General features: G+C 45.9%; 2 protein-coding genes across 3 annotated transcripts; both read right to left on the bottom strand.

Annotated features, from left to right (window-relative positions):
* Positions 1-3,981: 3,981 nt before the first annotated feature.
* LOC138241905 (heterogeneous nuclear ribonucleoprotein A0-like) lies at positions 3,982-5,780 on the bottom strand. The gene has a single exon (XM_069196200.1). It carries the CDS (start codon positions 5,701-5,703, stop codon positions 4,789-4,791), a length of 915 nt encoding a protein of 304 aa, XP_069052301.1. The 5' UTR covers positions 5,704-5,780; the 3' UTR covers positions 3,982-4,788.
* Positions 5,781-7,762: 1,982 nt separating this feature from the next.
* On the bottom strand, positions 7,763-12,733 carry LOC107077712 (heterogeneous nuclear ribonucleoprotein A0-like). 2 transcript variants are annotated; one of them, XM_069196198.1, is made up of 4 exons: positions 11,431-12,733; positions 8,983-9,025; positions 8,638-8,752; positions 7,763-7,940 (listed from the first exon to the last, which is right to left on the bottom strand). In XM_069196198.1, the coding sequence occupies exon 1, from the start codon at positions 12,654-12,656 to the stop codon at positions 11,736-11,738; it is 921 nt and encodes a 306-aa protein (XP_069052299.1). In that variant the 5' UTR covers positions 12,657-12,733; the 3' UTR covers positions 7,763-7,940; positions 8,638-8,752; positions 8,983-9,025; positions 11,431-11,735. The 2 variants fall into 2 exon arrangements, with proteins under 2 accessions (XP_069052299.1, XP_069052300.1); XM_069196199.1 differs by lacking the exon at positions 8,983-9,025.
* Positions 12,734-15,823: the final 3,090 nt, after the last annotated feature.

Below are 15,823 nucleotides of genomic sequence, written 5' to 3'. Positions count from 1 at the left end.
ACATTTAGCGATAACATTTACTCAAGGTGATTTCATTGTATATGAAATGTGCATTCATCCATATACTATACTATAATACTGTATAGTGTAGATAGTACTATACACACGCTACACAGGTTACACAAGAATAGTCTGAACGGCACATAATATAAACGTTTGGTGTCGTTTGAGGTGACCGGTAGTGTTCGGTAGTTATGAATGACAAAATTATGTAAATAAAATGCTTTTCTACCAAACATGATCAATTTGTAATGCAACATGTAACCATTCATTGCAAAGCTGCAATGGTAAAACTAGCAGTCGATCTTAAATAAAACCCAAATTGCACCAAGGTTAGCAATCCAAAGAAAAGGGAATCATTTAAATTTGAAGCATTTCCCCTGAAAGCCTCCCGCTTGAAGATTTCCAAAATCCCAGCCCTGAGTGCAGCGTGGCGTGATCTAACGTTCAGTTGGTAGGAATTCATCAGAGTACTGTGCAATTACACAGTACCCTAGATATTAGCATCCTTCAGGATTTATTAACAAAAGAGGGTCTTCAATGTGCATGATTCTGGGCCAGATAAGTCAACGATCTCTCTAGAGATAGACAAACATGTTGTCTGATTTGCAGTTGAGTGGGTGGCTCAAGTGTTAATTAAGCGTATGTGTAAGTGTGTACATGTATTGAAAATAAAAATCCTGGCAATAACGTTTTCTGTGTTTACCTGTGCTTTACCTTCGGTGCTGTCTGTGTGGAGTTTGTATGTTCTCCCTGTGCCCACGTGGGTCTCCTTCCACTCCAAAGATTTTGATTTTTAAGAACTTTATTTTCTTTTCACAAATAAATACAGAGAATCACAAAATAGAAAACTTTACATTAACATATATACCTAAAACAGTATACAGTAGATGAGCACGCCTTGTTAAGGTTAAAAAAAGACAACAGTTACATAATAATAATTACTTTTGTTCAGATGAATTTTTTCATAACATTACATCACTTTATTAGCCCTATACAATTTCTTGTATTAGGAATTTGTCTTTTTGCATATCCCAGCTTGATCTCCATGAGACACACAGACAGAGAGAGAAGCTTGGGGTCAGAGCACAGGGTCAGGCATTTATAGGGCACCCCTGGAGCAGCTGGGGTGAAGGGCCTTGCTCAGGGGCCCAACAGAGTAGGATTCCTCTGCCGGCTGCGGGATTTGAACCAGCAACTTTCCAGCCACAAGCACAGAGCCACCACATCACCCTAATGACTTACATCATTTTGAATCACTTCCAAAAAAAGTCAAATGCTTTTGTTTCCCTTTACATGATAATCAGTATCACAGGTTCTTGAGGTACAGTCCTGTGCCCTCTATTGTCCACAGATTTTCTGCTTCCTCCCTCCCTTCTCTCCACAGATCTCTGAGATGATAGTTCTCTCTAATAATGGACAGGGCCAGGCTACCTGCTGCCTTGACTGGGACCTCGATGCCTTTGAACACCCCCATGTTCCTCACTCTCCACAGGGCTGTTCACCGCGGCCCCCAATTCTGTCAAACACATCAGAAGGTAGTCTGACAGGAGAGATTCAGGTGGGTAGCTGCGTCAGCATGCGTAGAGAAACGTTGTGTTCTCTTTCTTCTTTTTTTCAGCATGGAATACACCTATTACTTGTTCCTTGACAGGAGAGATGCTGTACACTATGAAGGCAGTGGTCAGGGAAAGGTGAGGTGAAAGGGCCTGTAACCAGTCCTCAAACTGGGCCCAGAAAGCCTTAGAGAAATGACAGGACACGAGTAGAGGGGTCACAGTCTCCTCCTCACTACAGCCCACCCTAACACAGCGAGGGCTGGGGGTGAGGCCCCTGCGGTACAAGAAATTAGCAAAAACCGCTAAGCTCTGGTGGACGACACTCCAGGCTACATTGCACAGAAACCTAAAGGATGTGTGTGTCCACACCTTGCTCACTTGGGCTGATGTTGAAATGCCCACAGGGGTCCGCCGATTGCTTTGAGGCACAGCGCCATCTTCCAGGTTTTGGATGCTGACATCTTGGAGAGCAACATGAACAATTGGACCGGATCTTAAAAAGCTTTTAACTGGCCCATGAATTGCAGGCCACGTGCCAGAGTATGGGGCGTGCAGCCTGGGTCTGATACCCCACTCTCTGGACACCACCCTCCCTACCCAAAGCCTGGCAAAATAAGTCCAGGTTTGCGCTTCAGGTGCTGTCGCAGAGTCTCTCAGTACAGAGGCCAGGAAAATGCATGGGAGCTTCATAGCAATATCTGGGACAGACATCCCCCCCCAAGGGCAGCGGTCTGTATGTTATTTCCCTCCCGAGTCTTTCCTGCTTCCCAACCCATATGAATTGCCACACTGAATCAGCTGCTGGAAAACAGGCCCTGGCGCGCGTGTGTGCGTGCGTCTGCCCTGTTGCGGACTGGCGTCCTGTCCAGGGCGTACCCTGCCTTGCGGGGACAGACGCCGGCTCCATTGAGACCTGAATTGGAAGAAGCAGTGAGACCACGGACATATGGGTGGAGCACAAGCATTCCTCTTCCCTTGCTCCAGCAGGGGTCTTCATGTGGGATTTGTGGACAGCGAGGGCCATTGCTTCCGAACGCCCTTTGGCAAAGAAGTACATAAAGGTGGGGAAAGACACCGCATTGCATGTTGTTGCGTCTTCAAGTTTTATCTGAGCCTTCTTTTTCACTCAGACCGTCGAGGGAGTAAACTGCACAGTAAAAGTGCTGGAATACCAACCCAAACAGCTCCTAGTGCAGAAATGATACTTTTAAATCCAGGCCGAAGTGTTATAAATTAAAAAGGCCTTACTGAACACAGCTTATCTGATAACGGGCTATTGTTGAAACGGACACCACATCCCAGCCTCTTTCGGTTCTGTGCCCCTTTGCTTTCCTTCTGTATATCCCAGCCCCGTCCACTCTCTCCTCTCAACGCGTATTTCTTGTTCTGTGAAATGCCTTGCGAAACCACCTTTAAAAGCACTATATCAAGTTAGTTTACTTACATTCAGCCACATTTCTGGACAAGCGTTTTCACATTAAAAACCCTTGGAAGGATTTGACCTGAAAATTGAATTTTGAATTGAATCGGGCCATATGGAAGTTTCCGTAGAGCCCTCACACAGCTCACCCCTGCAGCTTGCGAGCTTCATGCAAGATCAGCATGGTCAGTGAAGTTAATCCTGAAATAAAGGCCATCTTCAAAGAGTTTTTAGTGGAAATGCAAAGTCTGAAGTCAAATCTCTTATGCCCATGCATTTTTTTTAATCGCATAGTGAGCATTTAAAAACGTTCAGGCAAAAACTTAAGCAATGAGGGAAAACTTCTTTAGACTAGGTAATTGAATTTATTAGTCCCTTCTATTCTTTATTGGTGATTAGTTTTATCACTCTTAAATATAAGACACCAATCCCATCTTTAGTAATGAAATGTGAATGGATGTGAATATACAATACCCCAAATGAGGGATTTTGCCGATTGAAAACTGAAATTCTCACACCAGTCTTTCAGATTAGACTGGTTTCGGTTGGATTTCATGTCTGAGCTATTAAAAAAAAAAAGTTCCTTACTGAATACTAAAGTATGTGCTTTGTTATAGCCTGGAAGGCTACCTTTATTGAAGGTACAAGTAATAGGTTTATTCCATACTGAAAAAAAGAAGAGAACACAACGTTTCGGCCGTGGAGCCTTCTTCAGGTGTCACCTATGCATGCTGACGCAGCTACCCACCTGAACTACTACCTTTATTGAAGTTTGCAGTTGGGGGTGCCTCCAAATGCATTGGAACCTTATATCTGGAGAAGGTTCAACCCTTAACACCTTGTGTTGTTTTTTTTAACTAATCGGCATACAACTGAACTTAACTTGCTCCCAAGTTGGTATTGATTCCATGAAGATTTGAGTAACGCCACAACGCACTCCTACCCCCCCAAAAAAATCCAACCCTAACCGATTACCAGCTAAAACATTAAAAACACAAAACATTAAGTAAAAAAGTTTATTTATAAACAGGCCAAAAAACAAAGGCTTGCAATACATTTAGACTGAATTCAGGACAAAATATAGCCCAATTTCCACAAATCACCTTCAAAAGTACAGATTTACTAGAATTGAAACAGCATCATGAATACAGTCGACAGATCAGCGTCGTTACAAACAGAACAGGCAAAAAAAAAATGGTTCAGACACTTAAAAGCGTTTTGCATTCCGTTTTACCAACAATAATTTAAAGGCCTAAAAAGAAAAAAAAAATCAATTGTTTAGTGATCTTTACGGTCCGAAAGCTTTAGTAATTTCCATGCCCTGAGTTTTATGCAGACAAAATGATCCGGAACTCTAGCAATAATGTGGAAATACCTTTGCACGATATCAGAGCTGAACTTCGGCAAAACACAAGCGACATGTTCCGCACGTGTCGTCCCATCCCCCCCTCCTTTCAGCTGCTTAAATACACATAAAACCCAACACGAAATTTAAAAAAAAAACGGTTTTTAAAATCATATCATGGGGGGGGGGGAGATATTGAAAACGTTACAATAAGACAGCGATTTTTTTTTCTTTTCGATCTCAAAAAAGGGGGGTGTGGGGGAAAAAAATAGAAAAAACGGATCTGAGGGAACCCCGCACCCTGCGCTACAGGGGCTCCCCTACCCGGGGAGGGATTTTTAAAAAGGCGTGTATTGGACCAGTTCTCTACGCTACGCTGGAGTCACATCTGCAAGTCCCGAGTCCTGTTTGTGGAAAAATTCAACGCGGTCGGTCTGTGCCCGGAGCCTCCCGGCCCTCCTGCCCTAATACCCCCCGTAGCCGCCGCCCCCCCGGCCGTAGCCCCCGCCGCCGCCGCCCCGGGAGTAAGGAGCGCTGCTCCGGCCCGAGTAGCCGCCGCCCCCCTTCATGGCCCCGTAGCCGGAGGACTGCTGGCCGTAGCCGCTGCCAAAGTCACTGTAGCCGTTGCCCCCGCCGTAGCCGTCCATCTGGTCGCCGTAGCCGCCGCCGTAGCCGCCCTGGCTCCCGTAGCCGCCGCCGTAGCCCCCGTCGCTACCCCCGTAGCCCCCGCCATAGCCGCCGTAGCCGCCGCCACCACCCCCCCTGCCGCCGCCGTAGCCGCCGCCGTAGCCATTTTGCGACCGCCCCATCCCTCGCCCGCTCCGGCCGCCTCTTCCGGCCGACTGCATCTCCTGCTTGGACAGGGCCTTCTTCACCTCCACCTTGTGCCCGTTGATGGTGTGGTACTTCAGCACCACGGCCTTGTCCGCCGAGTCGTTGTCCTCGAAGTAGACAAAGCCGAAGCCCCGCTTCTTGCCGGTCTGCTTGTCGGTGATCACCTCGGCCTTCTCGATGGCGCCGAACTGCGAGAAGTAGCTGGACAGGTGCTCGTCCTCCACGTCGTCTTTCAGCCCCCCGATGAAGATCTTCTTCACCTTGGCCAGGGCCTCGGGCTTGCCGGCGTCCTCCCGCGCCACGGCCCTCTTCAGCTCCACGTTGTTGCCGTCCAGGACGTGCGGCCTGGCCGCCATGGCGGCGTCGGCCTCCTCGGGGGTCGAGTAGGTGACGAAGCCGAAGCAGCGGGAGCGCTTGAGCTGCTGGTTCTGCACCACCACGCAGTCGGTCAGCTGCCCGTACTGCTCGAAGTGCTGGCGGAGGCCGTCGTCCGTGGTCTCCACGTTCAGGCCGCCGACGAAGAGCTTGCACAGTTGGTTCTTCATTTTCGCCGCTGCCGGTTGTCTGCCGATTTCAAAATGCCTGCCGAGAGCGCCGTCTTCCTGCTTTTTTCAAAGGACGGGAGGCCGGTTTTTGCATTGACGTCACACCCGTGTGGGCGTGGCCGGGCCGTAGTGCCACATCCGTCGCGCGGCGTTCGTTTCATTCATAACCTCTTCAGGGGGGTGGGGGTGGAAACGTCGCTTTTGCCTTTCACACGCATTGCAATCGATAATACTTTTTTTTCTCTCTCCAAAATTCCCCCTCCCCAGGCTGTGCCCCGGTCGTCAATAAATACCCCCCTCGTGTTGCCGAGTCCAAACGCCCTTTCATGGGACAGCAGCTCTCTCGGCGTGGTGCGGCTTTGTGTGGATGTGAATCGAGCTCGGGGGTGGCTCTAGAGACGCTGTAAGGCGGGATGCATCGCTCAAATGAATCAGAACGACTTGCTTTCTAAGATTTCTGCGGTGAAACCTTGCTTTGTACGGTTAAGCGTCCACTCCTTAGGATGAAACCTGCGTTTCAAGTTATGTTTTACGTGTTACCGAAGTGCCGGCATAAAAGCACCCCCCTCTAGGATCGAGTTTCACGGTGTGTTGCAGTTCGTGTAGAAATTCTTCATTTAATAGTCCACTGTTTTTTTTTTAACCAAGCGTGTTTTTTGAGGTGGTCCCCAGGAGATTATAGCATAGGGATAAGAAAAGCAACCGCCGAAATATAAAGCAGAAATGTATTCCATCAAAGTTTCAAAATTACAAATTATAATTATTAACCTTTGACTGCGTACATTTGATATTCTTTAAGAACCACTCAGAGGTGCTTTTCCGACATTTAATTACAGTGATTCAGAGGGAATGCTTTAGGCAGACGTCTCTATCACAATGATCAGTGCAAGGATTTAAAATGCAGCCAGAGGCAACAGGATGTTGTTCGTCAGATTAGTCCCACTTTTCACCACCTTAATTTTAAGGATGAAATCACACGGTTGTTGAATACAGAGCGCAGTAAAGCTAAATTCATTCGTCCCAAGCCTAAATCTTCTCGGGCTTTTCATTCGTCCTCAACAACGGGAAATGGGGGCTAGTACCAAAGTCAATATGTATGCAAGATGTTTACACGAGCACAGAACACGAAGTATTCTACACAAGTAGATGTGGCACCCCCATAGCGTTCAGGAACAAGCTTTGAGATCCCAAAAAACTTCTCATCCTTGTTCCCATTGTCCAAAAATATCCTCATTCGAGAAGATGAATGATTATGTACATATATGTAAAAGGATTTAATTATGATTCAGCTCATAAACCTTAACTAGAGTAGTTGAAGAACCAAAACCCCTGTAAGCTCAAGGCTGCTCAGATTATTTGGCTGTAGATGTGTGTAACCTGCAGAAATCCACTTTTAAAAAGATTAGGGGCTTGAAAAGGTATTTTTAAAAAGGGAATTCTAGCAGAAAAGATGAGCCCCCCCTCTAACTCCCCTTTCCACATGTACCATTACTTTCCTTAACTTGCTCTGACCTTCAATTTATAATGCATGTATTTGCATTAGAGTGGCTTCAGGTCCCCACCAGCAAGCATGTTAAGGAAATCTTTTCAAAAGGCCACAACACTGCCTAATCCAGGCAATTCTGCAACCCTGCCCCTTGAGAGCAGTAGCCCTTTGGATACCATCTCAGATGGAAAGATGACCCATCTGATTTTATGTAATCATGAGGGAAAAAAAAAGCCATAAACAAGTAGTTTAGCAGAACAAAATCTGTTAATATGCATTATTTGGATCACCTGAATAAATCCCCACAATTGCACCATATTCCTGACAATTATACCAGCATGTTGCTTCAAAGATCTACTCGGAAGCAGTGCATCATGTACTCTTTACAAGAGCCCAAAACCTTGTACTCCCCCCCCTGGAGATTGTTTAGAAACTACAATCCCCAAACTACATAGCCCACTAATTCCTGGGCATGTCAAATTCATACAGGAACATCCATTAAGAGGAAAAAATGTGATTTCCAGTGTAATGTTATCTGCATTTCAGTCACAATCAATGAGTTAAGCAGGACACTTTTCAAAGTAGAAATAAATTCTTTTATTTAAAAAAAACAGAACAAAACCAATGTTCCAAACATCATGTAGAAAAGATGTTTTCAGTCTCCTCAAGTGACTGACGGACTTCTACGAAGTCTATGATGCCGTGCAGAGTGGAGAGCAGAGAATGATATTCACCAACAGACCATCCTTTCCTGAAAGATAAGAAGGTTCTGTAAGGAACATGAGCCTGGTTACAATTTGTTTCTCATACCTTGCAAGAATAATTAACATTCAGACCACCCTGGACAGCCAATGGTGTAGTATGCAATACCACAACCTTAAAATGCCAAGTTACTGCTCTGACAATTCTTATGGAGCCCCTCTCTGCTGGGCTCATGAGCACATGTGCAGTTTCATCCCAACTACCTCTTGATGAATTGAATAACATGCCCAAGGCTCCAGGGATGGCATTTAGTGCTCAGGGCCACTAATTCACAGCACAAGAGGATACAAAACTGCTCTTCTGACACCTGGTGCTGGTACTTTCACAAGACTCCCAGATTTATTAGGGGCAGCAGCACTCGCTGTTCTGGAGGGCTGCGAGTTCAAATCCCAGGCTGCGACACTGCAGTTATACTACAGAGCAAGGCGATTCACCCACATTGATACAGCAAAAAAAAAAGTTTTAAAAAAATCAGTGTAAATTAAGTCACTTTGGATAAGTTGGCCAAATTAAAATGCAAAAGGGGAGCTAGTCAGACCACAGGTTCTGGTTCTGATGGATCCGTGAATATTCAAAGTGACTTGCTCAAAAACACGGGGGGGGGGGGCTTAAAACGAGCAATTAAAATGCAGCCTTAAATTTTATACTGAGAGGTTGTTAAAATAAAAGTGCCAAAAGCCACTTACCTCCACCCGCCCTCCAACCTTTCTTCAATGGCTCACTTGCACGACATTTCTAGCCCCAGACGCCTTCCTTTTCAGCGCCTGAAACTTTTGACAGGGGTCCAGCCCCTGTGGCTCCCTGGAGACAAAGGGAAAAACCCATTACACAACTTTCAAGGACAGCAAAAAGGGGTCCAACGACAGGAGCTCACTTCTCAATATCAAGCACATGACGCACAAGCAAGGATCACCCAACCCAGGGTAAAAAGAGGACAGTCTCAAGCAATTAAACTAGACCACGAAGTTACTAAAATAAATAGGTTTCTAATGGGCAACCTATTTAGTTGATGTAATAAAGTAGTAACAAACCTTGTTTTGCCTTTATCCTTGTAATATATGGTTGCATTACAACCTAAAAAGACGACAGGACTTAAGTTACTAGACATAATGGGTACAGTACACTAATGTGGCTCAACCAACAAGGGAAGCCTTTTATGTGCTATTAATGTGGCTTTTTCCCCCCCCTTCTATAAAAAATTACTTTTATGTTCAAAACTTCATAAGCCATAGAATTTAATAGGACTTGATTGGTTAAAGAAATTCAAAACATTTACCCCAGTCCCCCATGTTGATAATTCTTTTAAGAGACTTACTGTAACACCCAAAAAGATCTATATGGTGCTTGTAACCAACATGTAGGTGAAGACAGAGAGTGATTTACATACCTAGTGTTGCACGGTGTGATCCTAATGAGAAACTTTCACAGAGTCCTATCACAACCGACCCCAGGTACTGAACAGGGTCCCTGTATAAACAAACTTCTACAGCTATTTTGAGGTACCAGGATTACAATACGAATACCTAAATGTAGGAATCAGAAATAAATATGAGCCCTCATTAATCCACACATTCCTCCAAGATAAGTGCATCCAATGCCGCTTCACATAGGCCTAAAAGTTAATCAGGTAAATAAGGTTAGAAGTCACTTAAAATCACCCATGCATTATGCAAGGACATTTTCCCCACTGAACATGCCATGGGATAATGTACAGAAGAAATCCTACAATGTTAACTGAAATATACTTTTACCATAGAAACTCAATTTAAAGTTAAAGGTGTAGTACCAATAATTAAGCACTTTTGTTAGGGTAGACAATCCGGTTCTGCAGCAAAACCCAGCAAGGGAGTAGTGTTCAATCGCAAGTGACTCGGCGTCACCCAGTATTTCCGGAATTTAAGCAAGCAGAGTCCCACATTCCAATACAAGACACCCCTTGTGTACATCAGTGGCACTTCCAATGTAACGGGCAACTACTGAAAGCCGTGAATTTTGCTGCAGAATCCAACATGCAATTAAAGTAAATAGATTTGGCTACACCCAACAAATCAATGACTCATCTAGCAAAACGGCAGATACCCATCCAAATAAAAAAAAAGTGCAAATCAGGCTCTGGATAAAACCAAATTTGGAAATCTCAGGACTCACTCCCCCACAATAGTTCATTGTGAGCAGATGAACTCGGTAGCAGTAGTTTGAAATAGTGGGTGAAGTTGAACAAATTTATACATTTTCAAGGGCATGGAACGTGGAAAAAAAAAATCAATTGCACTTTAAAACTAATGGCACTATTTAGCCCACTACCATTTTCAATTTCTACACTGTGGTCTGTGGGACTGTTTAGCCATAAGAAAACAGTCATTTTTACATTAGTAAAATGCCAGGTTTGAGGTTTCAAATGCATCCTTCTGAATTTAGATTTATATACAATAAGCGTGTAAACTTTCCAGTTCACCAACAATTAGTTGTTTTCCCCCCACTGCACTTTGAAACGTCATAATGGATGTTAAACTACCACACTCAAGCAGTGAATGTGCTTTACATTAGATTAGACACTGCTTTATGGACACATGGGTCCACCAATCAGGGCGTTTTGATATTAGAGCCATATAACTTCAGTGACACAAAACAGTGACCCGATTGCTGGGAAAAATCATGAAAACGTCTTACCTGATAAATCTAAACGGGCGTCCTCTCTAAGATTCTCACTAAATAAATATTGGTTATGTGCTACATAAAACTGATAACCTGGGTTTTGCTTATGAATGTTTTTATTTAAAAAACGAACATACAATTGTATAGTTGTATACCATCTTTAACAACACTAATGATAGACTGCACCAGGATTATACAATGAAAGGCATTTATCTGAAATAACCCCCCTTTGTCCCTTGATGTCCCTGCACTTAAATAGTAATGGCGTGGACTTGCAGGTTTAACAAGCGATCAGAGAACTTCGGGGAAATATTACCATACTGTACAGTAGTTATCTTGCCCGTGTTACCCCACTGGTTCAACTTCGTAGGTTTTCAGGAACGTGGTCAACTACAGTGGACAAGTGGACTGAAAGGAAACCTATTTGAGCACGTCTAGTCGATGGCCGACGGTGACAGAGCAAGACTTAAGACTGGAAATCAGCCCACAGTGTTCACTGTAGTTGAACTAAAAATCTCTAAGAGTGGTGGGGGGGGTTAAACACGTCTGAAGCTAAAATACAGGCGATTAAAAAGAAAACAGATGTCCAAACTAAAACAGTCAAACCTAGTCTAACAAACAAGACCTCTTCCTCCGTTCGCAGGGTTGTTTTTTTTTTTAAAAAAGAGGGAGTTTTAAGCTACTCGTTGTCCTGATTAACTGCCGGATGTAGTCGTGCGTGGTGGACACATGGCCCCCTACAGTCTATCTGCAGAGCTCAGTCTAAGATAACCCCTGCACAGGTGTGTCGGGTTCGCCGGAGGTGAGGGGGGGTGTCTTCCTACCTGTCAGGAACACCAGCCCGGACAGAGGTCTCTCCTTTCTTAGGGATAGCTGAGGGATTCTCGCCCCTGCATCCTCACAGACGCCAAATCACGGCGGTGGAAAAGGGTTTTCCCCGGGAGTTGTGGGTGGGTGGGGGGGGGGTCAATAGGATCTCCCCCCCCCGCCCAGAGTGAAAGAAAAAAAAATTACAAAACAAAACGGATTTCTTCCCGGCTTTCGAGGTGAAGCGGTTCAGTCCCAGTGTCGTCCCACACCGCTGGGGTGAAGCGGGGCCGGTTGTTGTTGTTGTTGGGTTGTTGTGTTTTTAATAGGAGCCCCCGTAGCCCCCCCGGCCGTAGCCGCCCCCTCCTCCTCCTCCGCCGCCGCCCCGGGAGTAAGGAGCGCTGCTCCGGCCCGAGTAGCCGCTGCCCCCCTTCATGGGGCCGTAGCCGGAGGACTGCTGGCCGTAGCCGCTGCCAAAGTCACTGTAGCCGTTGCCCCCACCGTAGCCGCCCATCTGGTCGCCGTAGCCGCCCCCGTAGCCCCCGCTGTAGCCGCCGCCGTAGCCTCCCCCGTAGCCGCCATCGCTGCCGCCGTAGCCGCCATAGCTGTTGTAGCCCCCACCTCCTCTGCCGCCGCCGTAGCCATTTTGGGAGCGTCCCATCCCTCGCCCGCCTCGCCCCCCGCGGCCGCCCCGGGCCCCCGCCGACTGCATCTCCTGCTTGGACAGGGCCTTCTTCACCTCCACCTTGTGCCCGTTGATGGTGTGGTACTTCAGCACCACGGCCTTGTCCGCCGAGTCGTTGTCCTCGAAGTAGACAAAGCCGAAGCCCCGCTTCTTGCCGGTCTGCTTGTCGGTGATCACCTCGGCCTTCTCGATGGCGCCGAACTGCGAGAAGTAGCTGGACAGGTGCTCGTCCTCCACGTCGTCTTTCAGCCCCCCGATGAAGATCTTCTTCACCTTGGCCAGGGCCTCGGGCTTGCCGGCGTCCTCCCGCGCCACGGCCCTCTTCAGCTCCACGTTGTTGCCGTCCAGGACGTGCGGCCTGGCCGCCATGGCGGCGTCGGCCTCCTCGGGGGTCGAGTAGGTGACGAAGCCGAAGCAGCGGGAGCGCTTGAGCTGCTGGTTCTGCACCACCACGCAGTCGGTCAGCTGCCCGTACTGCTCGAAGTGCTTGCGGAGGCCGTCGTCCGTGGTCTGGACGTTCAGCCCGCCGACAAAGAGCTTACACAGTTGGTTCTCCATTATGGTTCAGTTTGCGCCGCCCGTCACCGTGAACAAGCTTCTCCTCGCCTCTACGCAGCAGTGCCGCCGGTCTGCCCGAAGCGCAGTTTATAAAGGGCTGCTCTGACGTCACAAAGAGATGACGTCTGGGTCTACAGACCCTCCCACCTCGCGCATTCCCCCCCGCGTTGTTTTTCGTTAGTGTGAGCAAAAGCATTGGATTTCATGGTAAATTTGGCCTGACTCTGTTGTGGGTAATTCTCCTTTGCTTTTTACACAATCTGGGCAGTAAGTGTATGCGCATCTGTATACAGTACGCAGATATCATCTCCCGAATCATGTAAAAGGTACCTGGATAGAGATTGCCGGACTGTTATTCCCTGTAGTCCAGGTTAAATTATAATAATCTGAGTGAAATCCTTGAACAGTATAATGCTTATATGTGTTTTTTTTAAACCTGGTTTGTCTCTTTTTTGTTTACTATGTGTTAAACGACCAAAATACAAATTTAAGCATTTCTTTTATTGTTTGACCTACATTAAAAATACACAGTCCCTACCATGGTAGTTTGGTAGTCCAGACTACCATGTTCAGCCTTCAAACTGAGAGACTTAATCCATTACAATCCATTACGAGAGGCAACTGAAGGGATTATTGGCCGCGTGTCTCACAAAAATGAGATTTCTTTTCCAGAGGCATCCTAATGTCTGCACACAGAGGAATTGAAAATTGGCAACGATTCTGAAGTTACTGCTAATAAGAGGCTAAAAGCAGAACAACGGTGGATAAAAGATGATTTGTGAATACTGCCTGGTTTCAGGCTGAAAAGTTGTTCAGCAGGAACACATATTTTATCTTAATGCGTTATTGCATTTTGTTAACACAACTAGTTGTCGGTTTTAATAACAACCCCGTTCGGCCAAACTTGTATAAAGATACCCTTCAACTACATGAAAATCTCATCTTAAATCTGGTCGTCAGACATTCTTACTCTGCGAACTGCTGGCTTTCACAGTGTACCCTTGGACTGAGAAAGTTTGGAAACATTTCACGTATACTGTTTGATTTTTTTCTACTACTATTTTCATATTCAGTATTATACTACTATATGGTATAAAAGACACTTGTCTTTCCGAAGTATCTTACTACCGTGGAGCTGTAAAATGGCCTTTTTGCGAACCGGGGACAAGCAACCTGACATCCAAGACCATCTGTTTTCTTAGGAATACCGGTATGTTGTGAAAGGTTTGTTGGGGGTGTAAGGTAAAAGCTAGCACGGATGCGAATTCTATCGCGTCAATTAAAATCAGAAAAAAGACGCAGTTGGGAATAAGCTTAATTAAATCACATTATAATCCTCTCTTTTGAAAAGTTATTTTCCCATACACAGAATCTGGGTCCATTCTCGCCTAATGCAATGCAAAAACAGCATGACAAGTCCTCCCCATTTTCTTTAAAGCGCCTTAGTGGAGTGTCCAGAAAAGCGCTCTTTACGTTTAAGGTATTGCTATTAAGTCATTGGAATGGAAGATACAGTACGGTTTTGATTTTTTATTTATTTTTTTTTATTGTTAATGGCAGCTACTAAGCTGAAGAGGGGAGAAAATGATCGTGCTACTTAAAAGTATAAGCTTGCCACGGCAGAGCGCAGTTGGTCACGCACAACAGAAACCGCACGAAAACGATTGCCGTTAAACCAAATCAGTTCAGGACAAAGACGCGCTGGAAAAAAAAAAGAAATACGCTCTGGTTGGGGGCCCAGAACAGCACTCGGTCTTTCTAGACTACTCAGTCTTTTATCAAAAACAAAAATGTAATCTTCCAAGATACTTGATCGATTTAGTTCACATCGAATACATTAATTAATCATCGACTTTGAAAATCATCGATCTTTGGAAAGCGAATGACATATTTTATTTTTCTCTTTGAGGCCTGAGCCCGAGGGCGGTTGTGAGACATGCTGGGGAGGGGGAGACCGCAGGTTTGATTGGATTGGAGGGCGGGTGAGAGGCTGAAACTACTGGCATCTCCACAACAACGGCCGAGACATTAGCCGCCCGTACGTTACAAAGGCCCTGCCACTCCGGTCTCCTGCTGTTCACAGAGGCTGATGAAATACTCGTGTTTAAATGAGAAAGATTCGCGGAGTGCGAGAGATATGCTAATTAAGCACTCCGAAACCCTGACCTGGGGGGTGGAATGACTCAATTTTAATTCATTGTCTTTTCAGACCGGTTTTTCCTTCTTTTAACCCTCTGAGTTCAGTTTACCTGGCTCAGTTACCGCTGAACGCTCTCATATATTCTGTTTGCCTATCAGGAATGGTCCTTAATATGAATCTATGCCTCAAAAGATATACATAAATCAGTATTTTGATAACAGTGCTAGATAAAAGCCTTTGTCAAAAAAAAAATCCATACACGTTTCACGAAGATGCATGTAATAACAGGGGAAAACAGGGGATAACTCAAGAAAAAACAATACAGTTTGTTAGTTTTAAAAACGCGACTAATGCCCCACGTAGAAATGTGTCATAAAAGTCGATGTAATTGCCTTTTAAGTCCAACACAAGACAAGGGCGGGCAGCGTGGCGGTGGTCCAGTGGTGACCGTTGCTGCCTCACAGCGCTGGGGTCCGGTGTTCAATTCCCAACCAGAGATGCTGGCTGTGTGGAGTTCGCACGTTCCCCCCGTGTGTTTCCACTGGGAGCTCCGGTCTTCTCCCACAGAAGGGTAATTGGCTACTGGGAAAATTGGCCCTGGTGTGTGTGTGTCTGTGTGCTCCCAGGGACAGCCTGGTGTCCCATCCACGCCTTGCACTTGTATCTTGCCCGGATAGCTTCTGGCTCCCTGCGATCCTGAACCGGAAGAAAGGTTCCGAAAATGGATGGATGGACCATCCATCAGGATTTTACTTCAGGATTTACTGCTGGGGAACAAAAACACCACCTGATTGTTAATAGAGGATGGGCCAACACCTCCACCTACTGGTAAAACCAGGAGCAGGGGTGTCCATTACTAACCAGATGAATGTAGATGTGTATGTGACGTTTCGGCCGTGGAGCCTTCTTCAGGTGTGGAGGTCTTCAGGTGTCACACCTGAAGAAGGCTCCACGGCCGAAAAGTTGTGTTTTCTTTCTTCTTTTTTTCAGCATGGAATAAACCTATTACTTGTTCCTTTGCAGCCTA

Source organism: Lepisosteus oculatus, chromosome 11 (assembly GCF_040954835.1).
Source record: "Lepisosteus oculatus isolate fLepOcu1 chromosome 11, fLepOcu1.hap2, whole genome shotgun sequence".
NCBI classification, from domain to species: domain Eukaryota; kingdom Metazoa; phylum Chordata; class Actinopteri; order Semionotiformes; family Lepisosteidae; genus Lepisosteus; species Lepisosteus oculatus.
This window is presented reverse-complemented; position numbering and strand designations above follow the sequence as displayed.

Coding starts and splice junctions, on each gene's coding strand:
- LOC138241905 (XM_069196200.1), bottom strand. CDS start 5,703: ATGAAGAACCAACTGTGCAAGCTCTTCGTCGGCGGCCTGAACGTGGAG.
- LOC107077712 (XM_069196198.1), bottom strand. CDS start 12,656: ATGGAGAACCAACTGTGTAAGCTCTTTGTCGGCGGGCTGAACGTCCAG.